Source organism: Mustela nivalis, assembly GCF_964662115.1.
Source record: "Mustela nivalis genome assembly, chromosome: 13".
NCBI lineage: Eukaryota > Metazoa > Chordata > Mammalia > Carnivora > Mustelidae > Mustela > Mustela nivalis.
This window is the reverse complement of record NC_139032.1, coordinates 88421385-88445340: the sequence shown is the minus strand read 5'-3', so window position 1 is coordinate 88445340 and position 23956 is coordinate 88421385. Positions and strand designations below refer to the sequence as shown.

Sequence of the window (23956 nt, the reverse complement as noted above, 5' to 3'; positions counted from 1 at the left end):
AACTTCAAGTCATGTGCTATCGCAGCAGACTGAGCTCTACTAACCCAGCCGTAAGGAAACGTGCCAGAGTTGATGAGTGCACTCCCGTTTTTGTCTTTTTGAAAAAGCTCTCTGTTTCACAGGCTCATGTCATTCTGTTACACACTTATTCCAGTCATTTTTAAGTAAATTAATATATGACTATTTTACGGGGCGCCTGAGTGGTTCAGTGGGTTAAAGCCTCTGCCTTCGGCTCAGGTCATGATCCCAGGGTCCTGGGATCAAGCCCCGCATCAGGCTCTCTGCTCAGCGGGGAGCCTGCTTCCTCCTCTCTCTCTGCCTGCCTCTCTGCCTGCTTATGATCTGTCTGTCAAATAAATAAATAAAATCTTTAAAAAAATGACTATTTTAAAATTACTGTTGTCATTTCTAGTACAGAAAACACCCACGCTAACTACCACGTAAAGGACACTGCTGGGAGGTCCTCGGTCATTTTCAAGAGCATGAAGGGATAGGGGAGTGAGGAAAGTTTGAGACTGCGGCCCCGGGATCACAGTGAGGTACGGGAGATACTGAAACCGACGTGCCAAACCCAGCGCCTGGCTCAACCTGAGAGCAGAAAATGGTTTTGTTCTTAGGATCTATAAAATGAGTCCTGTCTGACGCTAACGTCCTAGACCCCTGCCAGGGGACCGCAAGGCGGGACCCCATCTCCACCCTGCTTTCTGTGCAGTGTCCAGCAGAGGGCGCACTGCCTCCGCGTCTGGGGCGCCCAGGGCTGACAGGGCCTCCTGCCTGGTGGAAATTCAGGAGTGGGGGGGCCTCTGTAGGGCAGGGCAGGGGTCCCCATAGGCTCTGATTAAATGCCGAGCTCCATCGCCCTCTAACTCCAAAGACGCACAAGCACACACCTGCCACTGGGGACCCAGGGCACCACGGTACCCCCGGACCCTGTCCCAGACAGAAGGCTGGCAAGGCAGCGGAGAGCGAAACTCAGGAGCTGACAAACCTGAGTGGCAACCACTGAATTCTGTGACCTGCCTTTTCTGGGCCTCAGCTGTCTCTCCGGTAAAATGGGAATAACACTACCTTCCTAGGTCTGTGGGTTCCATGATGTAAAGAGCTCAGCACAGTGCCTGGCACACAGCCGGGGCTCAGTGAATGGAGTCTGGGGACTGAGTGTGAATCCCCAGCCTGGGGGGACGGGGGGATATGTTAAGGGATTCTTGACATGACTGATTAGGAACTCTCCCACAGGGTCTAAAGGCTGCCACCTACCCAGCTCCCAACCCTGCTGGAGGCTCGGGAGGGAGCCGAGGGGTGCAGGTAGATACCGGGGAGCGCTGAAGGGTGCAGAGGGCACATCTTGTAAGGCCTGTTTGTGTGACCCCAGAGACGCCTCCCCTGCAGCCTGAGCCTGCCCTCTCTTTCCCACTCCCGCCCCAGCCCTGCCCCTAGCCCCCCACAGGATGGCCCAGAGCCCAACAGCTCCACCTGGGCGTGGAGCAGGCAGACCCCAGGGAGGTGGCTGTGGGGGGAAGGGAGGCGCTTCCTACCCTGGCGGAGGTCGGAGAGGATGTGGTGCTCCCGAAACTGGGCAGCGGCTGCACACACCTTGGAGTGGCCAAAGCAGAAGCAGCTGGTGCAGCCGGCAGGGTTGTGGGGCTGCAGGCTGAAGGTCCCGGGGCGGCACCTGGAAGGAGCGCATGCCCCCGAGTTGGGGGGACGGTGGTGGTGAGTCAGGGAGGTTCAGGGGATCTCAACTAGGTCAAGGTGAGCCAGCATCACTGGGGAAACTTCAAAAAATATGTGTCAAGTTTTGAGATTTCCAAGAGTTGCAAAGATCACGCAGAGAGCTCCCGTGGCCTCGTGGCCAGCTTTCCCAGATGTCAATGACTTTGCGAGGGTGCCCTTAACTGGGCCAAGACCGTCTTGTTAGTTCCCGTTATTTACTCAACTCCAGACTTGATTAAGTAAGAACTCTGCCCTTTTCCCACCAATTCTGGTTTTTCTGGCCGGGACCTGATCCGGGACCACGCCACCTCCTCTGGTCCACGCAGCAATCTTGTCGCTCACGACCTTGCCGGTTTTGAAGGGCGGTGGTCAGATGTTTTGCAGAATGCCCCCAGTTCGGGTTTCTCTGATGCAGTCTCATGAGTACACTGGGGCGTGGGTTTGGGGAAGAAATAGAGGCGAAGCGTCCTTCTTGTCACATCACACTGGGGTCAATGCCGCCCCTGTGCCTTCACCAGGAACATTAACCTCCACAGCCCGGCCAGCACTCCGGCACCACGGAAAGTGCCGCGTTCAGAAGGAAGTCACTAAGGGCAGCCGGCAGCGGCAGGAGTTACGCCCCATCCCTTGGAGGCCAGGGGGTATTAAAGGCTTATGGATACACTTTGGGGCCACCACCGTCATTATGAAATATTTTGCAGGGGAGATACCTGGGGTTATGCAAATATCCTGTTTCTCCTGAAAATTCTGCCCACTCAATCAGGCGGCTCTTGCCCACCGAGACGGTGACTGTGAAATTAGAACTGATTTCCTATTTCCCCCACTTCCTTCTACATTTATTACTTGGAATCCTTTTGCTGGGAAGCTTTGTCCTTTCGTCCTGGTGTTAGCTACCCCCCCCCCCCGCCCCATCTGTTTGTAGCAGTGTGGACCTGGAGGTATCTGTTTGACTCTTTGGGTCATAATCCAATACCGTCATTATTTATTTTGTTATTCAGACTGGTTCCAGCTTTAGGGAGCTCCTCCAGGTCAGGCTTACGTCCTTTTGACCCAAGATCCCCATCTTGGTTTAGAGTTTTTTGTTTGTTTTCATCTGGTTTTGTTTGTAATGAAGCACTTCCTTGCTCTCTGTGATGACCAGACATCCTGGGTGCATCCGGCACGGTCCCTGCCCCAGCCCCAGAATCAGCTGTTTTTCTCCGAGGAGCCCTGGAGACGCAATCACAGATTCTGGGTCTCTGCCTGGGGCCCCACGAGAGCCCGCCAGGGCGGAGGAATCGGATTCTTCCGAAGCTGTCGATGAACCCAGAGGCCCAGCCAGCTCTGAGGAACACTTCTCATCAAGACTCCCCATTTCACAGATGGGCAAAGTGAGGCCCAGAGGGAGGACCCCCTCTAGGCGCAAGGCGGGGTGGGGGCAGAACTGTGGGAGAAGGGGTCCGGTTCCCCGACTCCTCTGTTTCCTCCCCTGGGGATCTCAGCGAAGGAAATCCCACAGGGAGCTGAACCCTGACTCCAGGGCCTGCAGGTCACACGTGGACGAGATGAGGGGGTGGCCTGGGGCTGACCTAGGTGAGTCAAGGCCAGGGCCAGCCACAGCTTTGGGACCGGCTTCTTCTGAATCGGCAGAGGCCGGGCGCGCTCCGATGAGGGTAGAGTCCACAGTATAGTGCTGTGTCGCGGGCTTCCCACACGGGTCAGTGGCCAGAGAATCAAAGCGCCCCAGACAGACCCTGCGCTGGCTGCTTCAGAGATCAGAGCCAAGGCCAGGAAGAGGAGACGGTGTGCGCCCGCGGAGGTAAACCCACATTTGTCCGCCAGCCCCCCACGGCTTGGAGCTAGGAGGCCTCTGAACACACAGAAGAAGCTGAAGGACCACGTGATTTGGGGAAGTAATCCTGCCTCGTGAACTTCAGACGCTCCGTCTGTACCTTTGAGGATGACAAAGGTGGCAACAAGGCAGGAATCGCAGCTCCGCGGGCGGGAGGCCCCGGGAGCAGGGCCAGGAGGGTTCTGAGGCTACAGTAGGGCTCGCGGGAAAGACTAGTGTGCTCCACCGGTGACGTCCGCCCCGGGGGGGGGGGGGGGCGGGAGGGCACGGCTGGAGTATCAGGGATCTGCCATCCCCGGAGTAGGGAATATCTCCTATCCTTTCTGGTTCTTTCGTTTTCAGATATAAAAGGAAAATGGCTGTCACAGCTCGTAACCAGTGGGGAGGGTCCGCGCACAAACGGTGCAGGGCGCCCCGGTGGCTCAGCCGGTCACGCGCCTGACTCTTGGTTTCCGCTCAGGTCCTGATGTCAGCGCCATGGGATCGAGCCCCAGGTCCGGCTCCGTGCTAAGCATGGAGTCTGCGTCAGACTCTCTCTTCCTCTCCCTCTGCCCCTCCCGCCCATGCGCTCACTCTCTCTCTCTCTAACGAGTAAGCCTTTATAAAAGAGTATAAACAGGGTCAAAACCTTCAGATCACCTCCAGGACGGCAGACCCCACAGTGCCCCAGGAGGGGCGCCAGGTGGTAAAGTTACCCAGGTCTGTACGGACCCTGCCCCCGCTCCTCCACCACCAGCCCTAAAAAGTCACTCCCAGCAAGCTGAGGGGCGGGGCGGCTCGCCCACCTGTCGCACAGGTGGCCTTCCACATTCTCCTTGCAGGGGCAGCGTCCGCTGTGGGGGTCACAGGTGCCCAGGCTGCCGGCTTCACTGCAGGCACACGGTCTGCCAAGGAGAGACAGGACAGCAGGGAAGTATCAGACGCGCAAGCCCAGAGGGAGGATGGCCCATCCTCGTGGGAGGGAACTTCTCCATCCTTCCCGCTTCCCAAGAGGACCAGGAGGCAGGCTGACCTGAGAGCCTGCCGCCCGGCTTTTGCCATTCCCACCTTGCCAAGGAAGCGGCCCGCCCACTCACCTGCAGACTGAGCCGCCCGCCGACCAACCCACTCACCCACCTGTACATTCTTCCAACCACCCACTCGTGTCCGTCCTCCTAGCCTTCCACTGAGTGACCCGACCACCCACGCAGGCACCTTTCTGTCCACCTGCCCTTCCGTCATCTGACAAGACGTGGTTCCTGCTCTCACAGAGGCTACGGTCAACGGAATAGGGACAAGCAAACAGGTAGCTCCTGTGATTCGGTTAAGCTCTGAGAGGAAATATGAGAGGTTGTACGTGCACCAAGGAGGTTGCAGTGAAGGATCAGAGAACAGGCAGAGGGAAGACGCCCTTGGGGAGGGGTGCCTGGGCCGAGAACTGTGGAAAGTGGAAGGGTTTGCCAGACACGGGCCCGGAGAGGCAGGGCGCCGCAGGGGGAAGGGTATCTGGGGTAGGAGCATATACAAAGGCCCAGAGGCCAGAGAAACCCCGGGGATGCATGTGAGTTCTGGCCTCATGCCCAGAGCTGTGCCTAGACCCACTGAGTATTCCGTGGGGCATCCAGGACCCCCCATCCGACCCGGATGCATTTCCACTGCGTCTCAAATACACAAAGAGCCTGTTGCAGCCAAAGCCAAGTTCACTTAAAAGTGTTTCGGAGTTTCTGAGAGCCTCATGTTGTCGGTCACGCAAGTTTCTCAATCAGGTGATCGAGTTAGATGAGCGTGTTAAAGCCTTCTTCTGAGGTCTGGGCCGCAGGAGCCCCCTGCCCGTCTCTCTCCCCTTGGATGCCCCACCGGCACTGCAGACTCAGCCCCTCCCTGCCCCGTGCTCCCCGTGTCATGAATGGCCTCCCTCCGCCCAGGGACCTGGAGGCTCAGCCGTCACCCCTGCTTCCTCTTCTGTTCCCTGGTGACCACCTCCTGCCAACTCTGCCTTCCAAGGGGCTCTGGAATCTGTCCTGTTCTCTGCCCCTCCGTGGTCAAACGCTCGTGCGAGCTGCCACGTCTCCCAGCCGTTCCTGCTGCAGCCTCTACCCCGGCCTCCAACCTCATCCCACTGCTGCCTCACGCCCGTCCAAAGCTCCTCCTGAGGCCTCGAGGCCCCACCGGACCTCCTCTCCCGTGCACCCTTCTGCCCGGCACCCCTGCTCGTCCACACTGACCTTCGCCTCCCACTTGCCTCTGAGCATCTGCATGCGCTCTTCCTCCGCCTGGAGCACCGGGCCCTCTGCCGCCTCTCGGCAGCCCTCCCACTAGAACTCGGTGCCTCTCCTGCGAAGCCTGCCCTTGACCGCTGAGGCCAGCCGGGCTTCCACGGGACTCACGCCCTGTCTCACGCTCTCCGGAACAAGGTGTCTCTAGACCCCTTGAGAAGGCTCCAGAATAATAAGATGGAATGACGGACAGAAGGACGGAAGGAAGGCGGGAAGGACAGCTACTACCCCTTCCTCCCGCCTCCGGGCTTCCATTCCCAGTCCACCAGCGGCGCCCCACACAGCCGTCCCCCCCCGCGGCCCTGGCCGCCTCACCTGCAGCCTCCCTCACTGAGCGAGTGGAAGCCGGGCCGGCAGCGGTCACACTTCCAGCCCGTCACCGTGGGCTTGCAGACGCAGGTGCCCGAGGCATCACACTGGAGGTGCAAGGAGCCTGGGGGAGGAAGGGCACAGGGCAGCGGGGGGGGCGGCGATCGGGGCAGGGGTGGGGCGGGGGCCACGCGGCGGGGGCGGCTACCTGCCGGGTGGCAGTCGCAGGGCTGGCACGGCGTCTGGGGGCTCCAGCGGTAGAAGTCCTCCTGGCAGCGCTCGCAGTGTGGCCCGGCTGTGTGGTCCCGGCAGCGGAGGCAGCGCCCGCCGTGGCCCGTGCTGCGGAAGAGCTCCCGGTCGAACACACACTCGTCCGAGTGGCCGCTGCAGTTACAGGCTGCGGGCAGGGGGGTGGGGGGCGGCACGTGAGGGGCAAGTCGGGGGGGGGGGCGGTCTGAGCCAATCGGCGTCCTGGTGATGAGGAGCCGGCAGCTCCAGGGGGGCCCGGGTGAAGGGCAGGCCCAGCCTGACCAAGGACACAGAGAGCAGCCGACCCGACCGTCTTCCCCAACAGGACTGTCAAGAGCGAAGGGGGCGCGCCACGACCCAGGGCCCTCCCAGGAAGCCGGACGCGCCGCCCGCACGCACGGACCACGGCGGGCCACCTTTGGAGCAGCAGTGTGGCTCACGCCGAGCTCTCTCGTGGGCCCTGGCTCCTAGGGACCACGAGGTCATTCAGATTCGTGGAAACACAGGCCACGCCTCCTTCACTCATTAATTCATTAAGAAAGGAGGGCGGGCTGGCGATGGCTCAGGCCGCACGTGGGTGGGCCGGCGAGCAGCGGGCGAGCGAACACCCCACCGGTGGGCAGAGCTGCAGGGAGGCCCTGGGAGCTGAAGAAGGGACCTGACAGAAGGAGGGAGGGACAGCGTCCTCAGGGCGGGGGCGGTCCCAGGCCGGAGTGAGGGGCAGAGAAGATCCGCCCAGCGCTGCAGGGAGCCGGTGGGGTGGGGTGGTGGCTGGAAGGTCACCTCTTGAGCAGCCTGATGGGACAGGGTAGGGGGGTGCGGGGCCGCTATGGGGTCAAGAGGTCAGCAGAGCCTGATCCAGGGAGGCCGGGCAGCCACGGTCAGCGGACTTCACCTCGGAGCAAGGCAGGCTCTGGGAGGGTCACCCAGGGGCTGGGTGTCACTGGGCTGGCACTTCAGCAAGGGCCTCGGGCTGCGGGCGCCGCTGGGCTGGGGGCTGGTGAGCAGGGCGGGGGCGCTTCAGGCCTGGAGGAGGGGTGACGGGGTTGGGACCGAGGCACAGACTGCGTAGAAGGACAGGCAGCCCGAGAGGAGTGGATGAGGCTGAGCTTGGGGTTGTGGGGAGGGGGGCGAGGGGTCAGGCACAGCTTCCGGGCTGCCGGCGGCGGAGAGGACAGAGATGGGGCCACTGGGTGAGAACACAGCAGGAGAAATGGTCTGGCCTTTTGTGTCCCCACCGTGGAGACAGCCTCAGGCTCAGAATGGGTGAGCCAGCCGGCCCGCCTCTTTGGCCTCAGGGAGGACTTCCTGGGGGAGGCAGAGCAGAGAAGGCAACAGAACCCCAAGAGGGCCATGGTGGCCGTGGGAAGCCCCTGCAGACAGGGCTACTCTGTTCACCGAAGAGGCTGTGCCCTCCTGGCCCCTGCTCTGGAGGCCAGAAGCCTGGGCCCATTCACAGGGTGGGCCCAGAGGCCAAGCTGTCAGGACAGCCGCCGGTGAACACACCCCTCCTGCCACCAGCTGCGACCCGGCGCCCAGCAACGGTCAGCTACACATGGGGAGCCCAAAGAAGTTCGGGTGACTCTCTGGGGGACAGGGCAGGGCTTGGAGCCTGGGGGAAGCTGGGGTGGGGGCTGGGACGGGCGGTGATGGACGGTCCCACACCCGCTGTGGGCAGCCCCACGTCCCCGGGGAAGGTACGCTGCCACCATCGTCTCCAGCCGGTCTCTGAGGTTTGGTGGTCAAAGCCACATCACATGGGGACCTCGTCTTCAAAGGCTGCCTGGGGGGCCGTGGGAGAGGCTGGGTGGGCAGGTCAGAGTCCCCCAGGACCTGGGGCCTTCTGTTCTGGCTTTGATTAGCAGCTGCGGTTGGAACCATTGAAACAAAGAACAGTGCGCAGGGACTCAACAAAGAACAGTGGGGGGGCTTCCCACATGCCTCCTTGACAGCGTGGGACTTGGTCTGGGGGGCGCTTTGTAGGGGCAAGGCGGAGGAACACACGCCCCTTCCTGCTCTCCCCTTGCCTCTCCTCAGCCCTGCAGCAACGGGGTGGGGGGGGGTGGCAGGAGCAGCCCCCACTACCAGGTCTCAGGGACTCGGCCCCTGGGGCCCAGAGCCCTGGGACACTCACGCACACACTCGTTGGCGGCCTCCGCCGTGCCGCGGGCCCACGGGCGGTCCTGGAAGAAGGGCAGGCAGCGCTCGCAGTCGGTGCCCGTGGTGTTGTGCTGGCACCGGCAGGCCAGCCGGCCCGCCGCATCGGGACCACACTCGCTGGCGTGCCCGTTGCACTTGCACCTGGGGAGACACGGAGATCGGGTCCAGAGACTGGGGAAGGCACCGTCAGGGGAGGGGCTCACTGCCAGGCAGCCCAACTGGACCACTCAGTGAGCTACAGGGAAGCCCTATGATGCGCCTGGGTCCACGGGAACGGAGAGCGGGCTGCGCTGCGCTATTCTGAGCTCTGTCCGTGGACAAACACACCACATCTTCGTTAGCCCGCTAATAGACCCATTTCACAGACGGAAGAACTGAGGCCCATGCAGGCTGCCCTGGGCCAGCTGTTAGGAATGGCAAAGTTTGCGAGGCTGCTGCTGAAGGAGTCCTAGCCCAGAAAGACCCAGAAAGAGGTCATCCCAGTGTCCCAGGTGGAGGCAGGGGTGAAGGAAGGGCGCAGCTGGCCCGCACTCCTCCTTCATGTCTGAAGGGGCGAGAAAGAGGTTGTTGTTCCTTACGGAGGATAGCCCCCAACTCAAGTCCCCGGTGAATCTGTGCCTCTGGGACAGCCCCTGGGGACCGTTGCCCACCGCATCCACCTTCCCGTGGTGACAGGAGACCGGCAGAACTGGGCAGACACAAGTGAGCCCGTGGGGCCACCACGAGGTCTGAATTCCAGGTTTCCCCTCTGCCCCCCGCCCAGCAGAGCTCAGACCTTCCTGCTGCGGCAGGAAGAACCACACCCACCCCCATTTCACAGATGAGGAAACGGAGGTTCAGGCTGAAGTGACAGGTGCGGAGTGGCAGAGCTAGACTCCGCACCCTGTTCTGCTCCGTGCAGACCCCATACTCCTGGACACTAGTCTCAAGCTCCTGTAGGCTGCATTCCGTGCTCTGCCCTTGGCAGACTTTAAGAAATTGCTGACCGCTGCCGGCACCCCCACTGTCTCCTCTACTTAGGGGACACCGGGTTTAGTAAAGGCACAGGCCATTGTTTTCTCCGTGGGAGCCCCGGGTAGGCAGGGAACACCCCAGCATTTCTGGCGGGGATGAGGCAGACAGTGGGCAGTCTTGGGAGATAGTGACCCCTGGCCTTGGGACAAGGGACCACCCATGTCCCCGGCAAGGTCTGCAAACACCCCACCTCCCCCATAAAGCCCTCTAACCCCAAGGGAAAGAATGAAATTCTTCCAGGCCACTGTGGAACTCCGGGTGCCGGCCCACCTGCCCCCCAGCCAGCGGCAGGCCCGAGGGTGGTCTGGCTCGGACAGCTGGAACCCAGATGTCCTCTGGCCCGCAGCGCCCTGACAGCAGGCGCTGGAGCTCGCCACCACCCGCCAACCGTGGAGAGCGCCTCCTCCTGGGTGGTTTGACCCGAACCAAGCGTGGGAGGGGCGGGGGAGGAGGTGTGGAGGAGCCCTCACGGACACCCGCACCTCCCCTCCCCTCCAGCCCCAGCCCAGCCTGGAGGGGGCAGACCCTGCGAGCGCAGGCAGCTGGGCCCCGCCTTCCCTTCCTGGACCTTTCCACCCCTCTGAAGGCCACCCAAATGTCCCTGAATTCCAACATCAGCCCACAAGCGAGAGGACCTCCCGTCCTAGACAGCCTGTGGCCCACGAGCCTCTCTGAGCCTCCCACCCCCTCCCGTGGCCGCTTCCTAACGCTCTCTGGCTTTTCACTCCTCTTACCCTTGCCCATGCGATGTCAGGGGGTTGGGGCCTTTCCAAACCCTGTCACTACCCTGGCCAAATCCTTCCATGGCTCCCCACTGCTGTGGGTCCTGAATGAACTTGGTCCACGGTCCTGACCATCTTCCGGCCTTGTCTTTGGAAGAGGCTCACACACCGGCCCTTCTGCCCAGGATGCTGGCCTCTTCCCACCCGGGCTGGGCCGCCGTCTGCAGAGCAGTCTCCCTGACGGCCGGTACACCGCCCCCCCCCACCCCCGGCCCCATCTGTGTTATTCTGGGGTGCGCGGACATGTTCGCTGGAGAGTGATTACTGTCCACCACCCCCTTGGGGTTGGGGTGGGAACGCCTGTCTTCCTCTTTACTTTCCAAGATGGAAGCCCCCGAGCGCTCCTGCTAAAGATCCCGTGTGTGCCCGCCCTGGTTCCACAGCCTGCCGTGTGTTCCCACTGTGTGTGCCCGCCGTGTGTGCCCGGGACCCACAGCCACAGGGGAGCCAGCACCAGGGTTCCAGAAGGCAGGAAGTGGCAGTTCCCACAGGAGAGAGGAAACACGACCCCCGCTCCCTCGGGGCCCCTTCTAAGGAGTTGGCTGTGGAGCTTTGGGGTGGCCTGGGCCATTCGTCTGCACAGAGGCACCTCCAAGTCTTATTTAAAACGTCTGGGTCCCCGGGAAGCCCGATCACACCCAGGATTAGAAGGAGACTCGGGCAGGAGCAGGGTGGACGGGCTTCGCGGTCTGTGACCTCAGGAGGGCTGGCCGGAGAGGGGAAGCTCTGGAAGCTTCCAGACCTGCAGCGGGGTGTGGTCACCCCAAACCGGCTTGGCTTGGAAAGGAAAAGAAGGAAGGAGGGAAGGGAAAGGAACAGAAGAGAAGGGTCGAGGAGGAGGAAGGAAGCAGGGACGGAGGAAGGAGCACGGGGAAGGGCGAGGACCCCCAGGCCGAGGGTTCGGCGGGTGCGACGGTCTCCGTGTCACGCCAGGTGGTGGAAACACAGCCGATGCAGGAAATGCCAGCGCCAGAGTGTGGCCGGGCCATGAAGACCCCGAGCGTCCGGCCCAGGGGACCAGGACCCTGCCCCTCCTTTCTCCCCGACGCATCTCAAGTGGCTTCCTCACCCCCCACGGCAGCCACTGGGTGACGCCCACGGGGCGGCTGCCTTCCTTCTGCTCCCCACCGGGGGTCTGGGGTCCCGGGCCGCACGGTCCTGCGCGCCACCTACCGGCCGCCCACGGAGAAGTCGGACACGGCATAGTAGTAGGACTGCAGCACCTTGGGATCCTTGAAGATGTCGTCCCCAAACGTGTTGAGCCGGTCCAGGGAGATGAGGAGCTCGGTGCTGGTGACCCACTCCTGGGGGGGGGGGGAGCGGTGGGAGGTGAGGGCGAGGTGGGGAGGCATCAGCAGGCTCCTGAGTACTCGCTCTCACCCTGTTCTGCCTGGAGGTCTGGCCCACTGCCCTGGGGGTCTCCTGGGCCCCAGGGACAAGCCAAGCTTAGGCAGATCCCAAGAATGGGGCAAAAATAAGGGGCCTATGATCTGGGAGCACAGGTGGGGGTCGGGCCACCTACGGGCTGTGCACCTCTGGGGACTTCCTCCATGTCTCAAAGGCTCCCCTCCCCCATCCGTAATATGGGACAAGGAGTCGTGCCAACCCCACAGGGGTGTTTGGAGAAGGATGGCCCGTGTCAGCAGTGGGGCGTGGGGTAGGGACGTGCTCAGGAAGGGGGCGAGGTGCTGGGGGCAGGGCTGAAGCCACCCATCCCATCACGTGTCGTGCCCTTAACTACTCCCATCCTCGATGTGAGCAGAAGGAGAACATGTGCCCTTCTCCCCCACTCAGCCGGGCCTGATGCGGGGCGGGTCCTAGTTTCTAGGCTTCTCATATGCTCAGGCTCCCACAGCCAGGCACCTGCCCCAGGGGACATCTGTCCCTACAAGAGTAGGGATTTGGGGCCCCATGTTCTCACGGCTTCCCCAGCCCCCAGGTTCTGCCCGGCACGTAGCAGGTGCTCAGTAAATACTTGCTGATCGCTGAATGACACCTTCCCCCTGGAAGATCCTGGCGGGGAGGTAGGGGAGAGCCCACGTGAAGGCTGACATTTTCATCCGCCTGCTGTTATAATCAGAGGTACACAGAGGCGGCTCCAGCTGAATTTTAATCAGCATTTTAATTCAGCCCAGGAGCTCCTGGGTTAGCAATCAGGCCCATCAGGGCAGAAACAAACTTCTGGCAAAGTCTGTCTTCGGGCCCCAGCGTGACAAGGCAAGCGGGTCTCGGCTGCTCCCTTGGAGCTCGGCAGCTCACCGGCCTGCTGCCTGGGACCCGGCGCCTCTGCCCAAGGAGGTTTCTGTTGGGGAGGGAGGGTCCAGCACCAGAAAACCTTCAGTGGGAACCTCTGCACTGAGCAGAGTCTCTAAGTCCTGTCACTCTGAAAATCGCCTCGCAAATGTCAGTGTGCCTGCAGGGATCTGGTTAAAACAGCCTCTGAAGCTGAGGTCAGGGGCAGGGCCCGAGGTTCTGCATTTCTAGCCAATGCCCAGGCCCTGCTGAGGCCATCAGGCCCATCAGGTCCCCGAGCAGAGAGCTAGCGTCTGGGGCAGGGGAGCCCAGCGTGCACGGGGTCACAGGCTGGGAGAGAGAAGGGGAATTTGTTCCCTCAGCCCAAATCATTATGGGGCTCTCCCTGATGCCGTAAAGGTCATTTTAGGGCAAACCGAGCTCCGAGGTACAATGGGCCTGTGCGGTCTGTAATGGCGCCAGCTGAAACCACAACCGGGCTCTGGGGTGGATCTTGGCCAGCCCCGGGGGTCCAGGATGTGGCGTTAGAGGCAGGGGCAGGGGGATGCTCAGGTGGCCACTGGGTTTTGGTGGCCCGATTCTGCCTTGGCAAGCTGACCTCTCCAGGGTTCTTGGAGCCTCATGGGGAACAGAGGGACCCAAGACCCCGCAGGCATGTGGACTCCTCCATCACCTGCCCCCCTGAAGCACTCCAAGTCCTCAGAGGAAGCACCCGTCCCAGATGCGCCCAGAAGGGAGGACAGAAGAGCAAGGTGGGCTTGCCTTTCATCGTCCTTCTCTGACCTTGGGGTCCGCCTGGGATCAGGGCGCCAGGTTGGGGGAGCATTTCTGAAGAGGTTGTCTCTCTGTCGGGGACAATGTCCAGCCCATAGGAGACAAGTCATGGGCGGGTCTCAGCCTTAGCCTCTACCCTGGAGTGATGGCTCAGACTGAAGAACTCTGCCTGGCCCTCTGCTTGTCTTCTGATGACCTTGGCTAATAATCGGTAATCTGCAGAGCTTGGAGCCCCATGGAGAAGAAATTGTCATTTTAAACAGAATCACAGTGATGATATGGGAACATTTTTAATGAGACAAAGAGAGCCCCGGCACCTGGAAATGTGACCCCAACATGGGGCCCCAAATGTGACCCTAACCCAAGGGTTAGCCTTGGCTCAGGGTCTGACCTTTGCCCCCACTCCTGGGAGGTCACTTCTAAGCCCTAAGAATGCCCTGTTTGGTAAGAGTTCCTTTGTTCGGGGAGCCTGGGGGCTCAGTCGCTAAGTATCCTGGGATCAAGCTCTACCTCGGGCTCCCTGCTCCGAGGGAAGAGTGCTTCTCCCTCTCCTGTTCCCCCTGCTTGTGTTCCCTCTCTCGCTGTGTCTCTCTCTCTGCCAAATAAATAAAAATCTTATTTTAAAAAAAGAAGAGTGCCTTTGTTCACCTGTCATCTTGGGCCGTTCTAGACAGTCTATGCTAACAACTGGTAGATGCGGGCACCTTGGGCCACGCAGGATCAGTTTGGCCTCTGCTGGAGCTGAAGGTTAGGGTCGGCTGTGCAGGCCATCAGCCGTCTATGTGACCGGCTCCTAGGTACAGGGGAGCCTCCCGGGGGGACATACCCTGCATACTGTCACATCGCTGTTGAAAGAAATAAATGCCATCTCCACGACTCCACTGGGAGCGGACAAGGGGAAGTCCCACACCTGGCCCCTCTTGTCTCTGAGAGTTTCACGGCTGTCTTACTCTGTGAGTCCTTCAAGATAATCACTGAACCTGAGGGTAGTCTTGGGGACCCCAAATCAGCAGATTCCATGTGCTCTGTGCTGGGCAGCCAGGGCAGGGACACGATTTCTTTCTGGGCCTAAATGTTCCCTCTAGAGATAAGCAGGAATTCCATCCCTGGCGCCCGGTTATCTCTGACCAGCAATGCTCTGAGCCTGTCGAGGGCTCAGAGTGGGGCAGACTTTCTCAGCACTGGAGACCCAGGGAAATGCACTAGAGGGCTGTCCAGGGCTCAGAAACATCGAGCAGAGCACCGCGTCTGTAGGGGAAATGTCACCGACACTCAGGAACGTGGATGTGTGTAGGGACCAATACTGGTAAGGCCATAAACCCGAGCAGACCCCAGTGTGAACGGACACAGTTACAGGCCTGTTATTCTTTTCATGTTTCCCATGTTATCCTCATAACAGCCCTTGGGGACATATGGGGCGGAAAACATTGTCGGTTCACAGAGAAAAGAAGCAAGGCCCTTGGGGGTTGTGCTAGAAAGTTCTAGAAAGAGCACCAGTGAGGATTCAGGACACCCAGGTTCTGGTCTGGGCCTTTCACCAACCAATGTGTGCCCCTGGCAAACCCCTTCTCCAGTCCAGGCCTCAGGGTCCCCACCCACATAAGGAAGGGTCAGCTGAGTTGGTGGCTGTCGCTGGGCTCCAAGGAGCCACAGGGCTCCACCACAGCAGGCAGGGGAAGGGACACTTCTGCTTGGCTGAGCAGGCTGTCCTCCATCTATCTCACTGGTGGCATCCACAACACGTGTAGACACAACAAAAGACTTTGGTTGTTTAAGATCTGAAAACTGTGGGATCCCATAGGACAAATTTTCTGTGCTCTCCCAGGCCGGGGGGCCACCCCCTGCAGCCCTGTCCCGACCCGCCAAGCCTGGCTCCTCTCTGACCTGCAACACGGGGCTCTCCTCGAAGTTGTAAGCGCTAGGCCGGCCCTCCAGCGTGGAGAAGGCCACGTTGCCGCCGCTCAGCGGGGAGATGTCACTGAACTCGGAGGTGCAGAAGGCCATGCGCTCGTCCTCCCCAGGGCGCAGGTACTGGCCCTCGGGCCTGCCGTAGGTCTTCTGGCAGGAGGCACTGTAGTACTGGTAGGGCTCCCACGGGCCGCCAGCCTGGGTGCGCTTGTAGATGGCAAAGCTCTCAGGGCGACTGGTGTGGAACTTCAGCCTCACGTAGGTGATCTCGTAAGCCTTCCCTGCAGCAGGAAGACACGGACCCATTTTACAGAAGGGAAGGGAGAGTCAGAGTCCTGGTACAGGGAATGGCAACGTTGTGTAAACTCTCTTGGGTGGGTCATTAGAGGCTGTCTGGAGCACTGTGCGTGGTGTGCCATGATCAATTAGCGATGCCTGTTGGGGCGACGGAACCGGGCAGACAGAATGATACTGGTGGACCTCCTGCCATCCCTGACCTAGGCCAACTTGCCTCCATGCACAGGAATCTGAATGGTAACACCCCTGACAGGCAGCCAACCCTTTTTGCTCAAGCAACCAGTTGTTGCTACATCCTGAAGAAGCCTACTTTACCATTAGAAAGTTATTTCTTTTACTAACCCCCAGCAAAGCCAACCATTCCACCTGTGTCTTTACGCTCATTCCTCCCCAGTGACTTCAGACTCTTGGGAGTCTGGAGAAACCCCGTTTCAACTCCCCCAAACCCTAATGCAACCCTTCCAGGACTCTCTAGTCTTCTGGGGTCCATTTAACTTCTCTCTTGGTCCAAATCTCTCAAGGGAATTCTGCCTCTGCTCGGCCCCACAGCCTCTCCTCCCAGCTTGGCGCTCAGGCCACTGCAATTCAGCTTCTCTGAGCTGCTGTGAAGCAACCTCACCAATAGCTCTCCTTGGCCACAGCCCAGGGCCTGGCCTTGCCTTACCTCCTGGACCACTGGCCATCCCCCTAGGCCTCCATGCAGCCCAGCCTCCTGGGTCACGCTCCTGGGCTGCTCCTCGGCCCCGGGGCTCGTCCCCTTCCCGAGTGCCACCTCCTCCATCAGCTTTAGCCCTGCCCCCCTCTCTCACACTGCCCACACCAACATGGGCGCTTCTGGCTTTGGGCCCTGCCCTGCCCTCCTCTCCGCCCAGCTCCCTCCATCACGTCCTGGGAGAACCACAACTATCCCGAACCTGACAATGAGGCAGAGCTGTGCTAGCGGCCCAGATGGGCAGGAGGACTGTGGGTGGGGGGCAGAGCGGGCTGGGAGGAGAGGGTCCCTACATCCTCATCGGCCTTAAGGGGGCCTCAGCGAGCAGCCTAAGAACAGAAGACAGAGTCCCGGGGGTCCCCAGCCACAGTCTTCCTTACCCACTTCAGTCCTCTGATTAAACATCTCAGTCCTACGGAAGCACTAACCCCGTAAAACTCAGAAGGAAACACAGAAGCAGGTCTTTGTGACCTGAGCCGGAAAAGCCTTCCTACATATGACCCCCAAAGCACACGTGACAGAAGCAAAAACGGACACACTGGACCTCACTGAAGTAAAATATTATGTGTCTCTAAACACACTATTGTTGGGGCGCCTGGGTGGCTCAGTGGGTTAAGCATCTGCCTTTGGATCAGGTCATGATCCCGGGATCCTGGGATCGAGCCCTGGTCAGGCTCCCTGCTCAGTGGGGAGTCTGCTTCTCCCTCTGCCCCTTGCCCGGCTCGTGCTCTCTCTCTCTCTCTCTCTCACGGTCAAATAAATAAATAAAATCTTAAAAAAAAAAAAAAAAAGACACTATTGAGAAAACAAAAACCCACAGGATAGGAGATTTATAGCAAATTTATAGCTGAGAAGTGATGTACTGAGGATATAGAAACAATTCTTACAACTTAATAATAAAAAAGGCCACCCAATTAAAAAACAGGCAAAAGGGAAGCCTGGGTGGCTCAGTGGGTTCAGTGGCTGCCTTTGGCTCAGGTCATGATCCCAGCATCCTGGGATCGAGTCCCACATCGAGCCCTTGCTCATCAGGGAGCCTGCTTCTCCCTCTGCCTCTGCCTGTCTGCCTGCCTGTGCTCGCTCGCTCTCTCTCCCTCTCTCTCTCTCTGACAACTAAATAAATAAAAATAAAATCTTAAAAAAAAATAAAAAACAGGCCAAGGATCTAAACGGACGTCTCTCCAAAGAAGACACGCAAGTGGCTCAGAAGCCCACGAGGAGATGCCCAACACCATCAGCCAGCAGAAGACGCAAACCTGAACCACAGGGGACACCACTTCTCTCCCCTAAGCCGCATACAACCACAAAGACATAAAAGTAAGTGCTGGTGAGGATGTGGAGAAGTTGCAGCCCTCCTGCCCTGCCGCTGGGGAACAGCCGGGTGGTTCCTCGAGAGGCCGACACGGCACACCATGTGACACAGAGGCTGACACGGCACACCATGTGACACAGCGGCTCCAGCCCCGAGCCTGTGGCCCAGTGAAGGCGAAACACGTGTCCCTGCAAATGCACATGGATGTTCACGGCGGCATCACGCGTGATATCCCAAGAGTGGAAGCAACTCAAATGTTGTCCAACTGACCCGTGAATTAATAAATCGTGGTACGTCATACAGCAGAACAGTGTTCTGTGATAAAAAAGGCATTCTTTTTTCTTTTTTTAAGATTTTATTTATTTATTTGACAGAGAGAGACACAAGTAGGCAGAGAAGCAGGCAGAGAGAGAGGAGGAAGCAGGCTCCCCACCGAGCAGAGAGCCCAATGCGGGGCTCGATCCCAGGACCCTGAGATCATGATCTGAGCCGAAGGTAGAGGCTTAACACACTGAGCCCCAGGAAGGGCCTTCTTTTTTTTTTTTTTTTAAAGATTTTATTTATTTATTTGACAGAGAGAAATCACAAGTACACTGAGAGGCAGGCAGAGAGAGAGAGAAGGAAGCAGGCTCCCTTCTGAGCAGAGAGCCCAATGCGGGACTCGATCCCAGGACCCTGAGATCATGACCTGAGCCGAAGGCAGCGGCCCAACCCACTGAGCCACCCAGGCGCCCCTGGGAAGGGCCTTCTGATATACACCACCTCGTGGATATGCCCGGAAAACAGTACTGTAAACAGAAGAGGCTAATCACAAAAGACTACACATCGTATGATTCCACTTATCCTGGATGTTGAGACAGAGGGTAGGTGAGTGGTTGTCAGGGTCTTAGGGAGAAGCGGAGACTGAGGGGTGCTGCTAAGGGGTACAGGGTTTCTTTAGGGGGTGATGAAATGTCCCAAAGGCGACAGCGGGGGTGGGGATACAACTCTACGAACAGACGAAAACCCACCTTGACTTTAAATGGGTGGATTTGGAGGCACCTGGGTGGCTCAGTGGGTTAAAGCCTCTGCCTTCGGCTCAGGTCATGATCCCGGGATCCTGGAATCAAGCCCCGTATCAGGCTCCCTGCTTAGCGGGGAGTCTGCTTCTCCCTCTCTCTCCCTGCTCATGCTCTCTCTCTCTCCCTCACTCACTCTCTCTCAAATAAAATCTCACAAAAAAAAAAAAAAATATGGGTGGACTGTACAGCGAATTACAACTCCACAAAGTTATTTTATCTGTATTTAAAAATTGGACCTTTGGGCATCTGGGTGGCTGAGTTAAGCCTCAGCCTTCGGCTCAGGTCATGATCCCAGGGTCCTGGGATCGAGCCCCTCGTTGGGCTCTCTGCTCAGAGGGGAGCCTGCTTCCCCCTCTTTCTCTGCCTGCCTCTCTGCCTACTAGTGATCTCTGTCTGTCAAATAATTGAATAAAATCTTTTAAAAATAAAAATAAAGAAAATAAAAATTGGACCCCTCACCACCATTAGGATGGCCATGATTCAAGGCAAAAACCAACTATTAACAAGTGTTGGCAAGGACGTGGATAAATGAAAACCTTGTGCATGGTTTGTGGGACCGTAAAATGGTGCATTTGCCATGAAAATGTTTGGCATTTCCTTGAAAAGTCAAAAAAGGAAGGGCCCCACAGTCCTGGAATTTGGGTGTAAACCCCACAGAAATGAAAGCACGACTTCGCAGATATCTGTACCCCCCTGTTCCCAGTGGAACTCTTCACAACAGCCAGAAGGCAGAAAGCAAACCCACGTGTCCATCAACGGATGATGGACAAACTGTGGCCTATGTGTAACGTGGAATAGCCTTCAGCCCAACAGTATTCAGAAAAAGAAGGAAATCTGCACACCCATTACAACAGAGATGGACCCTGGGGACATTATGTGGAGTGAACTAAGCCAATCGCCGAAGCACAAATACCATGATCTCACTTACAGGCGCTTGTTAGGGTCACCGAGCTCGCGCGATGGGGAGGTGAGCTGGCGGGGCCAGGAGCTGAGGGAGGGGGCCGGGGAGTCAGTGTTTAATAGGAACAGAGCTTCAGTTGAAGAGGGAAAAGCCCTGTGGGTAGGTGGGTGACGGTCACATGACGACACAAATGGTTAAGACGGTCAAGTTTTACCTTATGTGTATTTCACGCAAGGAAAGAAAAGCCGGGGACCCTATCTGTGTGCATCGGCCCTTTGGGAAGGCAGGTTGGCGGCATGACTGAAGAGCCAAGGAAGGATCTCTTACCTTAGGTAAAATCACCCCATTTCTGGGCATTCAAACAAGGGAAGGAGCCTACATGCGTGAAAACCAGCATCTGCGCGTTTTTTAGAATGGGCGAAAAATGGGAACCCTCAGAATCCAAACAACAGTATAAATTCACGGGATGATCGAGGCCACAGAAACAGCCAGCAGTGAGCCTGGAACACACGGGCAAAGCTTCAGCCAGAATGGTGAAGAGAAAGACACAAGATCATATGGTCAGAATCGTCAGATTATAATTTAAAAATCCCCAAAGGATAGGCAGCAAAGGAGTTGGCGCGGCTGCCCTCTGGGCAGAGGGCTGTGAGTGACATTTCTTCCTTTTCAACTGTTCTCCGTTCTCCTAATTTTCTCTCACAAAGCTTGTTCTAATTTAAAAACTGGAGAAAACACATTTAAAAAAAAATTTTTTTTTTTTTTTTGGAAAAGCAACCGCCTTGCCATGCTCTGTTTCAGATGTTTTTCAAAGTTCCGTTGCAGCTCAGCTTGGCACCAGAACGCCAAGCCCCCGACAAGAAAGCACGTGTCGGAAACTGACTCAGTGTCTAGGGGGCAGCCGTGGCTGCTCGTGTTCCGAGGTCCGGGCTTTGGAACTGGGGTGGGCCTCACCCCAGATGTGCGTTCTCAAAAGCACGCTGGGTGGAGGCAGCTGTGGGTCCCACAGCCCAGACTCTTCCGTAAACATCAAGCAGCCAGACACCTCGCGGGCGGGGAGCTTGGAGCCACTTAAAAGGTAGCTGGCAGCTAGAAGCGTGATCGGAAAAAGGCAGTCACTGGGATTTCATGCAAAGAAGCAACATCACGCACTAGGAGACATCACGGCTTTTCCTCTTCCTTGCCAAACCAGGAGGTGAGAGAAGACACGGGAACATCACAGAGACTCGGCAGGGACTTTCTGTTATAAGAGTTAATTAGAAGGGCCAAGAAAACAACTTAATCCCAGCTTTGTGATGAAAAGGTTTCTGCCAAAGGCAACCCAAAGGCTGAGGAAGGAAGCAGCCCCCAGATCTTCTAAGCAGTGGACAAGAATTAAATTTGCAGCCTCAACCCATACCCTCACAAGCGCCAGGCGATGACAAGGCTTCAGGGTGATTAAAACAGGTGTGTTTCTACCAGAAAAAATGAGCCAAAATGTCATCCCCCATTGTTAACTGGGGACGATACTGCTTGGGAGTGCACAGATCTCAGCCCAATATGCTGTTCCCTCTGTCTGAATGCTGTTCCCTGTTCTCCTCACCTGTCTTCTATGTATCTCTCTGGCTTAGCCAACTGACCACATGCCTCAGCCTCAGCCCAGGGTGGAATGCCCTTTTTCCCACCTTTCCTGGGTGACGACTACTCACCCCTAGTGCTATGGGTTTGCGTACCTCGTCAGAGCTCCCAGTTTCCCTGGGCTTCTTCATCTAGTTCTGGAAGGACCTTGCCCCTCTCTCCCACTAGTCCGTGACCCTCTTGGAACAGGGCATGGGACTCCTTAGAGCCGAGCAGTGCCCCCACACAGTAGGTACTCAATAAGTGCTTGCCATATGAGCAAGTAAAGACAAAACATGATCTGTGCCTTCAAGGAGTTTATAACCCAGTGAGCGAGCTGAGACAGGCAGGTCTCACAGTGCTGCTGACACTGCAAGCCACGACCTCTGAATGTGTTTCTTCTAAAACAGCTGGCATTTAGTGAGCACCTACTATGTGCCAAGCACCATGCTAAGTGCTTTATTTATACCATATATCCCCCAACAATTAAATCGCTCTGCCTGTTTTAACAGCAAGGGGCCTGAGGCTGGGGTGGGAGATAGGAACTCGCCCAACATCATGCAGCAAACAGCTGGGTCTCTGCTTGACGGCAGGCTCATCTGCCCCCAAAGTCACTGCCCTGAACGAGGCTACCCTCGGTCTAGGAATCTGTGGGTGCCCAGAGACAAGGTGCTGCCCAGGAAGGGGATGCTGGTACCCACAAAGACTGCGGAGGCCACGCAGACCCGCACCAGGAGCACCAAGCATGTCCTCTCCAGCCAGCTGGGACAGAAAGCCCATCAGAGATGACACCAGGGCAGTCATAAAACCAAGCCAGCGCACATCCGGCACTGACCAAGCAGAATGAGCTCGGGACAGAGAGGCTTATTTTGGGAAAGTGGAAACAAAACAAAGCTCTCTAATCGGAGCCATCTGGGCAGCAATGGCCCGGGGGTGGGGCTGGGGGTGGGCAGGGTGGGGAGCTGAGCTGGGAATGTGTGGGTGAAGCTGCCCTGCCCACTGGGGCATGAGAACCAGGTGGGGAGAACTGCTCCCGGCCTATGGGGTAATCACTTGGCCCAATCACGGTCATTCACTGTTCCCGTCTTCCTCCCCCACCCCAGCTCTTGGCAGTTCAGGGCACAGCGGGGCCTGCGAGAGCTGGGAATTCCCACGAGTGCAACGCCAGACGCCACGAGAGCCCGGCAGACGGAGGGCCGGGCCCGTCCCAGTTCTCTCATGTTTGCACCAAGAGTCTACACCCTACATATGGATCAAGATTGTCAAGCGTGTTGTCTAGCCTGCGAAGAGCGAGCGGTTTCATCTGATTGATTATTGCCTAGGGCTTTGTGTTAAGAAGGATGCTGAGGTCTGATCTGAGATGTGGCTGAAATGTACCAACTACACGTTTGCAAAGGGAGGTGGCGGGGCATTCGGGGCCACTGCAATAAATCAGGGAACAGATGAGGGGCCGAGTGAAAATGATGGAGAGGAAGACATTCCAGAGAACAATCTGGTGATCTAGTGATCTGGTGATCCGGTGATCCGGTGAATGCTGAAGTCAAGGAAGGGAAGAATCACAGAAGGCACCCAAGTTTCTTGCTCTGGTGTGTGGAGAGATGGGAAGATGATGCCTTTCCTTTTTTTTTTTTAAATACGAACGAAATTTGCCACCTTAACCTTTTTTACATTTTTGGTTTTTTTGAGAGAGAGAGAGTTTGTGGAAGAGAGTTGGCTCCATGAGCAGGCTCCACGCAAAGCGTGGAGTCCAGTGCTGGGCTCGATCTCATGACCCTGAGACCAAGACCTGAGCCAAAAATCACGAGCTGGATGCTCAACCCATTGACCCAGCCAGGGGCCTCAAGTTTGTGTTTTTTTTTTTTTTTTTAATTTAAGGAGCTCTACACCCAACATGGGGATCGAACTCAACCCTGAGATCAAGGGTCACAAGTTCTTCCGACAAAGCCACCCAGGCGCCCCCATCTAAACTATTTTTAAGTACACAGTTCACCGGGAGTAAACACACCCTCCCCGCCACACGGTCCTCACCCCGATCTCCAGAATTCGTCTTCCTAAACCGAGAGTCCTCTCCCCGCAAGCGACTTCCCACTCCCCACCCTGGCACTCACCATAGACGTAGGCTGTTCTAGGGGCCTCCTGCGAGCGAAATCACCCAGCACGTGTCCTTCTCCGCGTAATGCCCTCTGGGCTCGCCCACCCCTTTGCAGCAGGTGTCAGAACCCCCTCCTCCCCCAGGCCGTGCAACATCCCGTCAGGTGTGAGCACCACGTTTCGCATCGTTATTCGCAGGTCAGCACACAGCTGGATCGCTTCGGCTCTGGCTGCTGTGACTACAGCTGCCTTTACCTTTGGACCCGAGGTTTGAGGCCCATGTGACATCCCACAGCTGACATGCAGGAGGTTGTCAAATGACCCGGTCGAGGGCTCCGGTGGGAGACTGGGAGAGAGGGGCTGGGGGAGTCCTGAATGTCGACCAGGATTCCAATAGGCACAGCGGAGTGCTCGTGTGCAGGGGAAGACAGGGGAGAGGCGGCTGGAGCGGGGCAGGACCAGGAGGAGGGTGGGGAGGTGGGGAGCCCCGTGAAGGCCACAGCTTAGGCATTGGGGATGCATCTGGAACGCTGCCTGCACTCACGCACTCGCTGCCTTGTCCCCAGCGAGGGACCGTGGTGTGGGTGTGGCCGGGACACGCTGGGGTTCACGTCCAGCGCCACACTTACCTGCTCTTTGGCCCCTTGGACAAAAAACCTAACTTCCTGGGGGTTTAACTGGGCAAGGGACTTGAAGGCAGTGCCTCATCTTCCTTTCCTTTTTTACGGCCTTGCAGAATGG

The 23956-nt window shown here is 57.9% G+C and overlaps 1 protein-coding gene across 2 annotated transcripts in view; it reads right to left on the bottom strand.

Annotated features, from left to right (window-relative positions):
• The window catches only part of LAMC3 (laminin subunit gamma 3), a 55323-nt gene that overhangs the window by 26135 nt on the left and 5232 nt on the right, over window positions 1-23956 (bottom strand). For both annotated transcript variants that reach the window (XM_082695977.1, XM_082695978.1), the window contains exons 2-8: window positions 15225-15529; window positions 11487-11617; window positions 8492-8658; window positions 6317-6505; window positions 6115-6232; window positions 4330-4428; window positions 1536-1672 (exon numbers count right to left, since the gene is read on the bottom strand). In XM_082695977.1, the coding sequence (XP_082552103.1) occupies window positions 1536-1672; window positions 4330-4428; window positions 6115-6232; window positions 6317-6505; window positions 8492-8658; window positions 11487-11617; window positions 15225-15529 (1146 nt within the window). The remainder of the gene's footprint in view (window positions 1-1535; window positions 1673-4329; window positions 4429-6114; window positions 6233-6316; window positions 6506-8491; window positions 8659-11486; window positions 11618-15224; window positions 15530-23956) is intronic.